The following is a 16,810-nucleotide window of genomic DNA, read 5'->3' as shown; positions in this document are numbered from 1 at the left end:
GTTGTATTGCACCAGACTTGGCCTCCCTAAAGCAATTAGATTAGTTGACTTAATTCTTTCTTTTAAAGGTAGCTTAAAATGCATTTGTTGAGTAGGCATTTACATTACATTGACATTCTAACCTCCTTCTCAATTCATCTGCTCTTCCCAAGTGCCTATAATGGTAAGTAGCATCACAAACTATATTATTTATTTATTATCTTCTAACATTTTGTATTTTATTCCCTTTTGTTGTTTCTTGTCCTAAACCAAAACTTTGTGTTTCATGTACTGTAATTATTTTTGATTTGATGTTTAATATGTCAATGCTAGTTTTAATCCAGTGTTACTTGAGCTTCTAGTGTGCCATTATTTATATAGTACCTTTTTGAATACCTGTGAAGACCTATAAGCATGAAAAACTTGCAATATAAAAAAGTACAGTATTATCTTGATTATTACTAAGACCTGACCAATTGAATTTAATAATACTACATAAATACTACTTGCCATGATTGAGATATTTTATCGATAGTCTTCCCCACCCCCTCTACACTTCTGCCAGCATTGTCAAGACAATAATAATAATAATTCTTTACATTTATATAGCCCTTTTCTCACTACTCAAGTGCTTTGCAAACTCTTAAGACAATGCCGCTTATTGCCCCCTTAAAATACCAACATTAGCACCAGGGTTGGGTACAAACAAAAGACAGGACATTAAATGAAAAATGTCACAGAGAAAGCCACATTGCAGAAAACTACAGAAAAGTTTAAACACTCATTTGCTTTATGCATACCTTAAGTCCAGTACGTGTCCTGTTTACTCTGAAACTCTCCCCAGAAAGAACTCTTTTTAAATCTCTGTAACTAAACTACAACCTCACTGAAAATGATTGTCTTACATGTCTGCCTTGAACTCTGAATTATGTAAATACTAGCCAACCCGCGTCGTACCATACGCCGCATAATTATATATTGATGGGTGAACACTTCCTGAAAGACACAGTTGTCCAAATGGGATGGGTTTGAGGATACGACTGTAAGTGAATGAAAAGATGGAACTCTGGAGAGAGCAACATACAATTGTCCATGACTGAAAACTGGAAGACTGCCACCGCACCCAACTTCCCAGAGCAAGGGATGGGGCTGGACGGCGGTTGGGCGCGGAGGGAGGAACGGGGGGGGGGGAGAGGGGAAGGATGCCCAGGGAGGATGCCCTTTCCGCCCCCTCCGCCTCTCCGGAGAGAGGGCGGGGAAGCGGGCCCGAGGGGTTTCAGGACCTAACCGTCCAATGACGGATCGGCACAACCGGTAATGATCCTTCCGCAGGTTCACCTACGGAATTACGACTTTTACTTCCGATCCGAGGACCTCACTAAACCATCCAATCGGTAGTAGCGACAGGCGGTGTGTACAAAGGGCAGGGACTTAATCAGTGCGAGCTTATGACCCACACTTACTGGGAATTCCTCGTTCGTGGGGAACAATTGCAAGCCCCGGTCCCCATCATGAATGGGGTTCAACAGCTTACCCACGTGTCTCTGCACCGGGTAGACACACGTTGAAACATTCAGTGTAGCGCGCGTGCAGCCCCGGACATCTAAGGGCATCACAGACCTGTTATTGCTCAATCTTACGTGGCTGAAAGCTTAGCAGCTGCGATAGTTTTACACTCCAGTACATTGCAGTGAATGCTGGTAGCAGTCGTCCCATGGTCTTAGAGTTGGTGGGCGTGGCTCTGTGAGTTGTCGTCATATCCCACGGTCTTACAGTTGGTGGGTGGGGCTCTGTGAGTTGGCGGGCGTGGCTATGTCGTGCGTATCCCATGGTTGTCTTGCGTGTCCTGGTCGGCTGCTTAGTGAATTATATATATATATAGGTTAGTTAAGGATACCTTAGTTAAACCCATTGTGGGACCATAGCTACGATCAGTGACTATCTAAACCACTTTATGAAGGCCACCTGATTACTCTTGAACTCTGAACTCTGATCTACATACTAAACAGTTCAAGGTACTAATAAATAAGTGTCATCTATCCACTTAATGGCAAGCACCATAAAATGTTTCGTGCTCCCATCTCATTTTCATCATTACTGTGCATTTTCACAGAAAGTATTACCAGGCTTCATTTTAACTAAAACTTAATATTTGATAAATGAAAACCCTAAATTATTTATGAAAAAGGCAACTATCCACATATCCACTCATCCTCACAGGTGGCGTAGTGGTAGTGCTGCTGCTTTGCAGTAAGGAGACTGTGGAAGATTGTGGGTTCGCTTCCCAGTTCTTCCCTGTGTGGATAGCACTTTGAGTACTGAGAAAAGCACTATATAACTGTAATGAATTATTATTATTATTTTCTAGGGCAGGATGGAGCCTATTCTAAGCACAAAGCAGAAATAACACCTGATAAATAAATAACACATCGATTGAAGGGCTAAGCATATACATAAGCCAATTTAGCAACGGCAATTCACCAAAATTGCATGTCTTTTGACTGGTGGAGGAAATCCAGGTGCCCAGAGGAAATCCGTGCTGAAAAATGGGACATGATTCAAAGTTTAGAGGCCATAATGTCACTGATAATTACTTCTGTCTGAAGATCTGGTTAATGTATTTGATGTCTATGGTAATCTGACTATGACTGACAAAGGCCACTGGAAGGAGATTAGAGGAGTAACTTCAGTAAAACTGCAGTATTAAGGTGGGAATATATACTATTGTATATAATCTGCTTTACTCAGAAAAGGGGTGACATTTTTTTATTTTGTTTTACACTTTTTTCATTTTTATTAATTTCACACTTTTATTAGACACTGTCTAATAACCTATAAAAGATTAGTATACCCCTCTTAAAAGCACATTTGCACTGAGTTTGTTAAATAAGACTCAAAATACCTAATTTGTGTAATGTGTTAATAATGTAGAATATATAAAATAAAATGTAGCTTACATGTGAATAGTAAACAAGACTGTATTGTAATGGTCATGAGGAAAAGGTGCCATTATTTTTGATTGTGTATATTCAAACATGAGTTGAACGGGCAAGTTCCTTTTTGAACAGAACATTTGCTCAGTGACCACATGACAATGACTTCATAGGAATAAATAAGTGCTTTTCAAAAGAAACAGCATAAAGGGATATATGCAAATAAACTGAAGGATATTGGATGATTTGCAACTGTAAAAACAAATACTAATACTGTATAATGTTATGACTAGTAGACTGTATAAACTTTAAACTAAGATAAATTAAGCAGTGTTTGCATGCATGTAAGAAGGTGTAAGCGCCATCCAGGTTCAATAACCCATGTCAAAGAGGTCAAGTGTTCATTGAAGCAGGCTGTGATCTGCTCATTCAGATTAATTCTTTGCAATGGTGGTGTTAAACTGGGAACAGACTGTTTTCCGTGGTCCCAGCAGCAAAATATTATAGCCTGCCATTTCTAAGGTATTCAGGGGTTAACTAGGAGCAGGCTGTGATCTATGGGCTTTGTCTTTGCTAGGGTATTCAGAGGTTAAGCGTTAAATTCTTTCAGGGGTAGTAAACTGGGAGCAGGCTGTGATTTGTGGTCTCAGCACCGATATGCCCAAAAATTGTTAAAGATGTCATGGGGTATGTATTGCAGGTTGTACAGTACATGTAAAACAAGATTAGTAAGCTTAGGAACATTATTTAGCCGTTTCTTCAATTAATCATGTCCACCAGTAAAAACCTTTAGAGGATATAGTTCCTTTCATGGACACTTTCATGATAAAACAATAAGATTCAGAAACAAATATATAAGAATAAAGCAGTATAATATTATTTTAAAATGAATTCACTTCAATTATTTTCTTAGTAAAAAAAAAAAAGTATTTGTTAGTTGCAGATTGACAATAAAAAGTAGTCAGTTGTGATAAAATACAGGAGTTTCAGAGGAGCTAACATTATTTGACATATTCGAACACATTTTAAGCATAAAATACAAAACCAGTCTAATCTCACTATCCACTGCTTTTTTCACTGAACACATCAAAAAGACTACCTTGAATATCAACTGAACAAATAGTGTTCCCTTTCAGAAAGTACAAATGTGAATATCAAACAGCTGCAAAAACATTTTGTTCAAAGCAAACCATGGGGTGTTGCTAAGCTGTCCAGTGGCTCACAATTTTTAAACTAGGAAACCACTATGAAGTTTAATGATAAACATTAGTAGAAAAATTATTAACTTGAAACAATAGTCACATAGCACGGTGGGCCTATACTATGTCCTATCAGTATTGTAAAATTACAATTAGATAAATATCCTACATACAATATAGCATTAAGAATATCACACTTAATTATTTTATGAATTTTATTTGTGCAATATTTTATGACCTTGCTGAGTTACACTACACAACACCCAAATAGACAGACAGACAGACAGACAGACAGACAGACAGACAGACAGACAGACAGACAGATAGATAGATAGATAGATAGATAGATAGATAGATAGATAGATAGATAGATAGATAGATAGATAGATAGATAGGACACATTTACTTCTCAGGAGCCATGTCAGTAGTTAACATGTAAAGTATGGAACAGTTTGTTATAGTCTGTGGGAATAATTTTCTTCCAACTGTACTTAAATAATACTTAAATATTTATAGCCACAACTTTACTTTCATGTGAATTTTCACTCATATATACTAGAAATTCACTTGTATACTAAAACTGAAATATAAGCCATTTGATCATTGAACATTCAGAAATGTTCCAAGATTACAAAGTTTAAAAGGAAACATATCTTTTGGGAACATCAGGGAATAATTCCCAACTTTTGTTGTCTCACCTAGTGACTGTTGTGGGGTGATCAGGGCTTTTATTGAAAGTTTATAAGCTCAGCATTTGATTCTAAAACATTTACAAACTTTTGCCACATGGGTAATATTATCTACTTAAAATTTACTCCAAATTTGAAAGTCATAGTAAATATTAAAGACAAAAAATATCACTATCATTTGAAAACTATGAGAATGTGAATAACAATTAGAAATATTATTTATATTAGATTGGGATTCAAGGGCAGCAGAAGATAATCTATATATATAAAATCCCTATGTGCGTCCAGGTGTCCGTGTGTGGGTGTCTTCTGGTGAAGTGCGCATGCGCGGGGCACGGTGCGATGCGCGATATTACTGTCAGAGAAAGTTAGAGGCGTTTTACAGAAATACAAACCAGTATTACTGCGAGAGGAAATTAAAGGTACACAATACAATGACGCATATTACAGCCACATATAAGCCAGTATTACTGTCAGAGGAGATTAAAGGCATATTACCGACGCGCACGCCTGTATTACCGCCAGAGAAAATTAAAGGTATATTACGGACGTACAAGCCAGCGGACGTACAAGACGGCATCCTTCAATAAGGGTGCGCGCAAAAAGGCGAGCCTCAAAAGGGCGACCTCAATTGGGCGCAGTAAATAAAGATATGCACCTTTGTTGCTCTTCACCTATTCCAGAGCCATTTGAACTAAATTATCTACAAACGCCTTTATTCGCCACGCTCAATTGAGGTCGCCCTTTTGAAGCTCGCCTTTTTGTGCGCGCCCTTATTGAATAGAGCTGTACAAGACAGTATTACTCTCACAGAAAATTAAAGACACACAATACACGGCGGCAGCCCACGAAGAACGGTCAGCTCAGCAAGTAAACATCAACAAAATAAAGGCTGAAAGAAAGAAAAATACGACCAACAAAAAGAATGAGGTCAAAGTCCCTTGCCATTTAATATAGACTGTTCCTACTAATGTTTATGCACTACTATTCTAGCGCCCGTTATTGTAACGACCTAAATGACTAGTCATAACATAAAATTCTCAAACTAATTTAATTAAACTTAATGTAACTGGTGGCCAGAGCCTATCAGAACAGGATGCCTGGGACTGGGAGTAACCATGGCAGGGACAGTAAAAGTACATACTTACATGGGGCGAATTTAGAATTACCAATCAACTTAACAAGCACATATTATGAGGTGTGGAGGGATAGAACTGGGTAAAAAATCACAAAAAACACAAGTAGAATTTGCAAAACAGAGAGTGTGCCATGTCAATCCAACCCAGAATGCTGGATACATGAGGAAGCATCTATAGCAACTTGACCTTTATGTGGCTAGAACATAATCATTTACCAAAAATATAACATTATTGAATAAAGTGATTTTCCAAAATCAATTCTTATGCATCAACTAGAATTTATACAGAGAACCATTTTATTTCTAAGCACCTTACAGAACTTTCAGATAAAGATGGCAGAGTGGGATTCACCTTACCCACCACTTTAGTTCAGCCCTGCCTGACTATATTATCATCTAGTGCATTCACACTACACCAAAAACAAGAAGAGAAGGTAAGGAAATACCAAGCAGTTGAAGATATCTGAACAGTAAATGTTTAGGTCACAGAAACACTGTTTAAAAATGTGAAGTAATTCCAGGGTAGGCTACAATTCTATTAGCAAACATCTCAATGAGTCACTACTCCATTTAGCTGAGGAATTGTTCTCAAATCATTTCACTTCAAAATGCTTAGTTCACTAAACTGTATCCATGCACCACACCAAAGAGAAATGTACTAGAAACCTACTGTATATAATCTGTGCCAAAATACTGCCCATGAGTAATGCTTCCCAAGTGTGCATTTATGGCACTGGTCCCAGTGTTAAAACATTCCTTCAAGCATGTCACTGACTGGATAAAATAAACACGGATAACCCTATATTCATTATATTCCTGCGTTGCATTTGTATTGGGATTGATTCATTCAAAGGCAAGATTTTGTTAACTTTACGGGCTTTGCAACAGTAAAATCTTTCTTTTCTTTTTATAAAAATTGTTTCTCAGAACTATGATTTCCTAAATAATGTCCATTGTTCATACTCCAACATAAAAAAGGTTCTGCGTCACAGCCAAACCATTACTGAGTTCCTAACAGTTAAACTCTTTGAGATACATATTAAAGGACTGTCAATGTAGTGACAATACTAGGCTGGGTTCCTACACAAGTGGAGCATGAAAGACAAGAACCATGGTCATACACAGTAACATTACGACAGCTACAGGACAACGGTGCAGGAGAAATAGATGGCATCTGAGACAAAGAAATGACAACACCTTTTTATTTACTAAACACAAAGAAGGCTATGGGGAGTTCAACCAATTAGTGAGAGTGCAAGAATAATGGAGGCAAAATGCATGGGGTTAGAAGGGCAGCAGGAGTCAGGTGATACCAAACTAAAGAAGCATACAAGAAGTGCCAGAATGATTTAAAAAAAAAAATCAGGCTTATACATCTTATTTGATTGTCCACAGCTGTGTGGCAATTTTAAGTTTAAGTTTCTAGTTCAAGAAAAAGTGAGTTATGATGAATAATAGTGGTTTGTCTTTGTATGTAAACATACAGTATAGGCATAAGTTTCTTTTACAGGGATGTATGGCAAAATATGTGCATATACTGCAAGTAGTGTTCAATTTACTAAAGCATTTAGGGGTGTTTGGGGAATGTTTTGCGTTTTGCCTGTGTTCATATAATGAAAGATATCGCCTGTTCTCCTCTTTGGTCAGATTATTGTGAATAATTTCCATATGCCCATGCATAACAAATTTAATGAAATACTACACCTTCTATTCATGAAATACAATATATAACACAAGATCCATCCATCCATTATCCAACCCGCTATATCCTAACTACAGGGGGTCTGCTGGAGGCAATCCCAGCCAACAAAGGGCGCAAGGCAGGAAACAAACCCCGGGCAGGGCGCCAGCCCACCGCAGTGCACACAAGATGTCTTTGACAATTATACAGTCTGCTTGTTATTAAAGACTTCAGCCATCCTGCACACTCACATTTCTCCTTCCTTCATTCTAGGAAATGATATAGGATCATTCAGGGCTAGTTTTTATCCACAAGTCATAAGCTTACTCAAAAGCAATGAATGAATGTTTGTTGTAGATACTGGCTGATGGTGACATTATATTTATTGTCTGTGTTGTATTTATTGTGAGGTGTTGCTATTATACTATTGTCAGTAGTCTGTGGGAGACAACCTGAAAGTAAGAATATCTTGAGCTATACAAGGCAATAAATTTCAACCTGACAACTTTCTCAAGGGGAGACTACAGAGCTACACCATGAGATCTATTTAACACATCAGACTACAACAATTGGTTTGCATCTTTACATCATATTTGATCTCTTTCTCAAATGCTAGTCATTTTAGCCATACATTAGAATCAAAACCATAGGGCTTATCAGGTCTATAGGGTCTATTATTTATAAAATGTGGCAAAAGGGCAAATCATGGGTGTATTAGTTAGTGCTGTTGCATCAAAGGTCATTGTCTAGGTGGAATCAAAATGTGTAATCTATAAATGGTTTCCTGTAACTAAAATTAAGCAAGATGACACACCACATAGAAAATCCCAAACTTCCTCCTACTCGGTGAACTGCATTAACCAGGAAAGTAGATGAGTGTTTTTCTTGGTTATGCTATGTGATAAAAACTACCTGCACGATTGTTCACAAGAATAATTTGTTTTCTAGTGTATGCCATGTGCTTTGAAAGCTGCTTCCAAAATGCATCCTTAGACATGAATTGCTTTTCTGATTGTTCCCAGGTTTCTAATTTGTGGTTGAAGAGTTTGGTTATACCTTTATACCCACTGTGTCCTCTTTGTAGCAAAATGTCAGCAAGGATAAAAAGTTCTCTGTTCAGATCTGTCTTATGTACTGTATGTTTTCAAGGTAAAAATGATGCACAGGCATAAAAAAAAAATTTTTCAGACAAATGATGAAATCACTACTAAAAGTGAGATAATTAACACAGATGGATAGTATAATTTTTTGATTATCTTGTTAGAAGACAGTAAACATTAGAAGATATCACAAAAAACAACATATTGAGCTTTTTTTTCTTTCTTCTCATGTGACAGAAGACTACTCAGATTTTATTTTTTGGTGGATCTTGGCTGTTTAGGCAATATGCATATACTGTAATTGTTTCCCCAAATATAGCATATGTAAACAAATCGGCATTTCTATCCATTTCTATTTATTTTTTTCATTTTATAGTAAGCTTACTGTTGTGGCCTCACAGCTCAAAAAGACTGGGTTTGAACCCCAAACTGATCACTTACTCCATGAAGCTTATGTTTTATTTACAGTGCATCCGGAAAGTATTCACAGCGCATCACTTTTTCCACATTTTGTTATGTTACAGCCTTATTCCAAAATGGATTAAATTCATTTTTTTCCTCAGAATTCTACACACAACACCCATAATGACAATGTGAAAGAAGTTTACTTGAGGTTTTTGCAAATTTATTAAAAATAAAAAAACTGATAAATCACATGTACATAAGTATTCACAGCCTTGGCTCAATACTTTGTCAATGCACCTTTGGCAGCAATTACAGCCTCAAGTATTTTTGAATATGATGCCACAAGCTTGGCACACCTATCCTTGGCCAGTTTCACCCATTCCTCTTTGCAGCACCTCTCAAGCTCCATCAGGTTGGATGGGAAGCGTCGGTTCACAGACATTTTAAGATCTCTCCAGAGATGTTCAATCGGATTCAAGTCTGGGCTCTGGCTGGGCCACTCAAGGACATTCACAGAGTTGTCCTGAAGCCACTCCTTTGATATATTGGCTGTGTGCTTAGGGTCGTTGTCCTGCTGAAATATGAACCGTCGCCCCAGTCTGAGTTCAAGAGCGTTCTGCAGCAGGTTTTCATCCAGGATGTCTCTGTACATTGCTGTAGTCATCTTTCCCTTTATCCTGACTAGTCTCCCAGTCCCTGCCGCTGAAAAACATCCCCACTGCATGATGCTGCCACCACCATGCTTCACTGTAGGGATGGTATTGGCCAGGTGATGAGCGGTGCCAGGTTTCCTCCAAACTTGACGCCTGGCATTCACACCAAAGAGTTCAATCTTTGTCTCATCAGACCAGAGAATTTTCTTTCTCATGGTCTGAGAGTCCTTCAGGTGCCTTTTGGCAAACTCCAGGTGGGCTGCTATGTGCCTTTTACTAAGGAGTGGCTTCCGTCTGGCCACTCTACCATACAGGCCTGATAGGTGGATTGCTGCAGAGATGGTTGTCTTTCTGGAAAGTTCTCTTCTTTTCACAGAGTGACCATCGGGTTCTTGGTCACCTCCCTGACTAAGGCCCATCTCCCCCGATCGCTCAGTTTAGATGGCCGGCCAGCTCTAGGAAGAGTCCTGGTGGTTTCGAACTTCTTCCACTTACGGATGATGGAGGCCACTGTGCTCATTGGGACCTTCAAAGCAGCAGAAATTTTTCTGTAACCTTCCCCAGATTTGTGCCTCGAGACAATCCTGTCTCGGAGATCTACAGACAATTCCTTTGACTTCATGCTTGGTTTGTGCTCTGACATGAACTGTCAACTGTGGGACCTTATATAGACAGGTGTGTGCCTTTCCAAATCATGTCCAGTCAACTGAATTTTAGCATGGGTGGACTCCAATTAAGCTGCAGAAACATCTCAAGGATGATCAGGGGAAACAGGATGCACCTGAGCTCAATTTTGAGCTTCACGGCAAAGGCTGTGAATACTTATGTACATGTGCTTTCTCAATTTTTTTATTTTTCATAAATTTGCAAAAACCTCAAGTAAACTTTTTTCATGTTGTCATTATGGGGTGTTGTGTGTAGAATTCTGAGGAAAAAAATGAATTTAATCCATTTTGGAATAAGGCCGTAACATAACAAAATGTGGAAAAGTGATGCGCTGTAAATATTTTCCGGATGCACTGTATGTACTTGTGTAGGTTTCTGTCATTATATTGTGCTTGTGTAGGTTTATATCATTAAGGTTTGATTTTCTTCTCACATCCCAAAGTCATGCAAACTAGATTAATCATTAATGTTGACCCTGTATCAGAGTGCAAGTGTGTGTGCCTTTCAATGGACTTATTCCTCTCTCAAGGTTTACTACCAAAATAATGTCCTAAAAACTAGAACTGAAATAAACTATTTCTGGAAATGAATGAATTTCAGGCTGCGCTTATATTTATTAGTACTGTCATACAGTAAATGTGCATAATCAGTGTTTAAATTTGTTACTTTATGATTACTTATTTTCTATTGTCGCAAAATTACCAAAACTACTCCAGTTTCCTGTTTGTACTTTCAGACCCACCTCAATGCACTTTCATGTGGTGCTCAACCTTTGTTTGGATTCACAGGCATCTGAGGAAAGGATTACCCCCGGACTAGAGTTTCCTGCAAGTCAGCCCTGCTGTATTTGCATATGTATTACCTTCTTCCTAAGATCTACAATTTAAGTTGAGTGATGAATTTTAACTGACCAGTACACGTGATTGAGGGTGTGCATACTGCATGAGGGACTGCCTTATAACAGCTCTGTGTTCCATCCATGGATGGCTTCTGTCTTTAACCTGATGGTACTGTGATAATCTCTGGGTACCCACAACACTGTCCTAAAAAAACATGTTCAGAAAATAGATCACGGTGTCAGTTGCACTTGAGCATTTGAAATATTACTTTATTCATGGGTGTACTATATAAACAAGCCACTTATAAGCTAGCATATTGCGAATAACTCAATACAGTAACTCTGATTATATCCTTGTATTTGTATTTTTACATCTAAAATTCATTACCTGTATGAAATAAATTCAATCTCTAAGTCTGAAATACATACCAAGTACACTTGAGAAGCATAAACAACATGGCGCACTGAGTGAAGGGCACACTTCAGGCAGAATGTAACTAAATATAGAATAATTCATGTGTAAGAATTCATGAATGTGCCCTGTCGATAGTCTGACTCTCCATTCCAAGGCTAATTTCTGCCACGCGTCTTTTGCTGACAAGCAATCAAAAAAAAGCAGGTATTGAAAAAAGCATGATGGAGATAAGCCAAGTGCTACATGGTTCAGATACAAATGAAACTGAGGATAAGCAGGCCCCACAATACTTACAAAATTACAAGGCACAATTTAAACTGAATTTATACAAATGGAAAAAAAATGTTTAAATATTTCTAATGGTATATTGTTATGAAAAAGTGCAAAGCTAATTTTGATTGTGAAGCAGGGTTGCCAGATATCCCAATTTGAGCGGGACTGTCCAGAGTTCAACAGACAAATCCCAAGGCCCGAGTTGCCTCTAAAAATCCAGTTGAACAAAAATTGTATGTAGAACAAAAATCTTAATTCGATTTTTATATTAAAACTTGCTGTGTAAGCCCATGCTGTAAAAAGCCCGGGGTCCTAGAAACTATTGAAATCATCAGAAAAAAAACTGAAATATAGAGATGTCAGGTAATTGAAAGGAACTACTCTGGGCGTCTCTCTCCTAGGAGGTTTCTTTTTGCAGACATGCTTGCATCACTTGTGCATTAGCGGCTAAGCGTCTTTGTCTTTCTTCAAAGGTTTCGTTTTGCCAACATGTTCACCTTGCTTGTGTATGAACGGCTAAGTGAGTCGGAGTTTCTGTTTCCTCGGAAGGTGGAGCCCTTACCCGATTCCACCTCTCACTTCCGGGCCGAACAGACAGACACACACACCTCTACGCGCAGATGTTTATATATACCTGTATAAGATATCTAGTTAAAGATGCTCGCTAAATTTTTGTAAACAGCCTGGCGCACCACCTTCTATGAATAAAATTTGTAACTATCAACTGAATCCAAGTTTTTGAATTGTGTGTGTTCATGTACGTTGAGTACTCATGTCATCGTACGTTTCTCTTGCTTATCATGGCTGCTCATGCTCATGTGTAATTCGTTTTGAAAATGAAGTGATACTGATAAAGACTTTTCAACTAACAAAGTAGGATGTATCTGCATATCTGCATTCTATTTACATATATTGTGTAATATATGAAACATAAAACATATTACAAGTTATATCAAACATACCCGTACCTAAATTTTGAATGAAAAAGAAATGATAAATGAGGTTATATACAAAATTGTGTGAAATTTCAACTGTATATTTGTATTTGTTAGTTTAGTATGTACAGTATTGAAATATTGCATTACTACACCTACGTGTGTACTATTGTGATTATTCTGTGGCTATTTTATATATGTTCTCTTCTATATATGTACTTATTTACATAAGTTTAGATTATTTATTTTTATCTATAATTATAATTTAATTAAAAATATATATTTTTATCTTCTTTAATTCCTTAACATCCTTGTTTTTGGTCGTTTGTAATTGTGGTTGTCCCCAATCCGTGATTTGGAAATCTGGCAACCCTGTTGTGAAGAGAGATTACCTTTGAAAGATGTTAGATATTCTTGGAAAATGTTGTTTAATATAACATTTACAGTTGTTACATAACTTTGTACTTCAGATAAAATGGCACATACATAATAGCTTGCCGGCACACTAGAACTTATCGTGTGAAATACAATTACAAAATAGGCACGGCATTGCAATTATTACTATAGTTCAGTCAATTCGGAGGCTACGCTTAATCGGCAAATATTGAAATCCATGTCCTTATTGTTGAAAAGGTAAGAAACTGTGGATGGACATAACGCAAATTTAACAAAAAATAACTGCAGTGAATTTGGTTCACCTTGAGTACGGGACTTTTTCATCTCAAGAAATCCATGCAAGAATGAAATGCTTTAAATAAGAACTACTTTTTCTGTTACTTGGTAAAAACGAAGGTTTTGCGCTTATGGAGATTTCCATTTCAAAGGGCAAAGCGAGTTATGAATGGACAGGCAGCTGCCTTGTCCCACTAAAGCTGGCATGCCCCCTACATTTCTACGGTGCCTGCCGCCTGTCATGTCGCGCCCGCTTCCCTCGCGCTGCCTTCCTCTCTGCAGTTTGCCGGCGACTCGTTTTCAGGATTCCGGCCCTCTCCTAGAATTCGAACGCGTCACATTCGTGAGGAACTGCCAATACATAGAGGAACACTCGAAGGCGCAAGAGAAACAGGTAGGCACACAGAGTGGTCTTAACTTTAAAAGGCACCGTTTGGCGACGCAGCCCCCCCGGCCACATTTAACCCATTCGTCGGAGGGACATACCTGCTACGGGGGAGGGCTTCCTTAGCGCGACCCACCTACTCTTCCACTGCACAGGGGGAAAAAATCGACAAAAAGAAGACCGTTAAACTAAGACAGTCCAGAGAAATTTCAAGGGAAATGTCCCCGCGGAGAAACACGAAAAGCATACGAACTTTTTTTCCGTCTCTCAACCTGACGTGTCCCTCCACAACCACCGACTCCGTCATTTTCAGTCATGATTCCTGACAGCTGCTTGCTTGGCTCTGTCCTCTTCCCCACTGCAGGGTCACTTTCAAAATAGCTTTATTAGCTTTCAGCACTTCGTGAGAATGAGGCACGACTCCCTCCCGGTCGGCTCGTCCACCCACCGAGACGGCTCCTCTTCCCTGCCACACAAGTGGATGGTCGGACAGATCTTTCAAGAGGACACCGCAAGACAAGTTTACACAGTTGTCGAACTGACGCGGTGGTCTCGCCACGACAGCCCCCCTTTACTCGGGAATGGCTTCTGGCTTCTGTCAGCCTCCAGCAGAAGAACATTAAAAGCATGCCAAAACAATAATTGGGGCATTCAGGAGCACTCCATGCTGCTTATGGCCAACTGAAGCTTTCAACCATTTCAATGCGAATTTCCCGGGATATCTGGGCGCATTTTCTTCTTTTCTGAATCCTATTAAAGACTGGAATTTTCTGTTAAGTGTTGATGACATCTCATTTTAAATATTTTATTTCTTAAACTAATCTTTCTGAAATGTCCTTTAGGACGATTCTTGTGTTATTAGGTTTATTGTGATTCTTGAACCCTTTTAATCCAGTGCAGGTTCCCAAAGCAGTGAGCAGCATTGGATGCAAGGCAGGAGCGAACTCTGAATGGAGGGCACATCTCGCACACATGCATGTTAGAAGTGCTTTAAGCCTACTATTGTTTTAAGTCTTTTTCTTCAATAATATTTAGAAGGCAGGACCACATGATAGCTGGAGGCCATTTCAGCAATCATCAGGCACAGGGCAGGAAGAATGCCAGTCCATAACTGAGTGACCACACGCGCTCACTTACATTTACTTTGAACAATTTGGCAAGTCACCTAATCTGCATGTCTTTGGGCTGTGGAAGGAAGTCCATACAGACAGGGGGAGAACATGCAAACTCCAGGCAGGGAGCATCAAGGCAGCAGTGCTACCACTGTGCTGTCCCAAGAATTTACATGAAGCCATTAAATATACAGCATTACATAATTTTATTGTTTTTGCTTGCATTATAGCTTATGTAAAGCAATGTTAAGTATTGTTGATACTATTATTAAGCTATGTTTTACTTAAGTGATTTCTGCTTTAACTGAAAAATATTTTCAGCCTAATTAGCTAACTGTATATCCCAAATATAATTTTCTTTACTCATCCATCCATCAGTTTTCTAACTCTCATGTCCAGTACACAGTTGTAGTGGGCCAGAGCATATCTTGACAGTAATTATTAAAACTATTTTATCCATTCCCCACAATAGCCAGTCCAAAGGCATAAATCAACTCTGTTTAGTTTAAAAATTCAATTACTGGCAGATGTGTTGAACTGGGAGGAGGATTTTAAAGTACTGTAATAGTAATAATTGTTTATTATTTTCAAAATGTGAGACGAACAATGGTGCCGTGTTTGTGTCTGTTAGCTAACTGCTTCATATTCCTGGGTTCCAATCTCAGCCATTCTGTGAAGTTTGCATATTCTCCCAGTGTCTGTATAGATTTTTTGTTCAAATATTCCAGCTTCACTCCCACATACCATATATGCGCATGTTGGGTTAATTACTATGGATCTTAGTAATTACACCAGTTACAACCAATTAGTCTTACTCATGCACCATGTAAAAGTATGGAAACTATAATAAGAAATACATTAAAAAATTACCTAAATGAAAAAAAATTCTAAATAGCAGACAGCATAGGTTTATTAGAGGAAGGTCCTGCCAAACTAATATTTTAGATTTCTTTGAAGAAGCAACCGGAATAGTTGACAAAAACAAAGCATATGACATCATTTACAGTACAGATCAGAGGAGAATGCACTTCATGGAGCAAGGTCATCAGTAGAGTCCCTCAGGGGTCTGTCTTTGGACCATTACCTTTTCTGACTTATATTAATGACATTGATTCTGGTATAGTTAGAAAACTTGTCAAATTCACAGATGATTCTAAAATACAGTGGAACCTCGGTTCACGAACATCTCGGTACACGTATAACTCGGTTTATGACCAAAACATTCACCAAACTTTTGCCTTGGTTCACGACCACACACTCGGTATACGAACAAGCCAGTTTCCCTTTCGGTTTGTGCGCGCTGATGATTTCCCAACCTGTTGCATTGTTCTCGGACAAACGTGCGTGCTTGCACGTGCGTGCGTGCGTGCTTTCGCTGTGAAGTCTTTGTGCTCTATATCATTTCCCTTCCGGTTCGTACGTGCCGATTACTGTATTTAAGCACGTGTTCAGCCTTTCCCTGTTCATTGTTCTCAGTCAGACATGCGTGCTTTACCTGTGAACTCTTTGTGCTCTACAGTATTTCGTGTGCTTTTGCAATTAACCATGGCTTCTAAGCAAGTGAAGAGTGGTGAGAAGAAAGTGTTGCAATGTTACTTTTCTCTTTTTTTCAAATGTTTATTTTTTTCCATGTGCTTAAAACTCATTTAAAAAGAGTGTTTACAGTGTTCGGGTTGTAATGCTATTAGCGTGAACTCCTGCAATGTTACTTTCATGGTTGGCTTTTAAATAAAGTTC

General features: G+C 38.5%; 1 protein-coding gene across 3 annotated transcripts in view; it reads right to left on the bottom strand.

The window, feature by feature from the left end:
- dok7b (docking protein 7b) overlaps positions 1 to 14,705 on the bottom strand; it is a 177,763-nt gene extending 163,058 nt beyond the window's left edge. For 2 of the 3 annotated variants that reach the window (XM_028801722.2, XM_051928239.1), the window contains exons 1-2: positions 14,215 to 14,704; positions 14,063 to 14,108 (exon numbers count right to left, since the gene is read on the bottom strand). In XM_028801722.2, the coding sequence (XP_028657555.2) occupies positions 14,063 to 14,108; positions 14,215 to 14,268 (100 nt within the window). In that variant the 5' untranslated portion in view covers positions 14,269 to 14,704. Of the gene's footprint in view, positions 1 to 14,062; positions 14,109 to 14,214 lie in introns of all 3 variants that reach the window. The other variant, XM_051928240.1, reaches the window with a different exon arrangement.
- Between the last annotated feature and the right edge of the window lie 2,105 nt (positions 14,706 to 16,810).

The sequence above is a fragment of the Erpetoichthys calabaricus genome, chromosome 5, assembly GCF_900747795.2.
Source record: "Erpetoichthys calabaricus chromosome 5, fErpCal1.3, whole genome shotgun sequence".
NCBI lineage: Eukaryota > Metazoa > Chordata > Cladistia > Polypteriformes > Polypteridae > Erpetoichthys > Erpetoichthys calabaricus.
The sequence above is the reverse complement of the archived record's forward strand: the minus strand, read 5'-3'. Positions and strand labels throughout refer to the sequence as shown.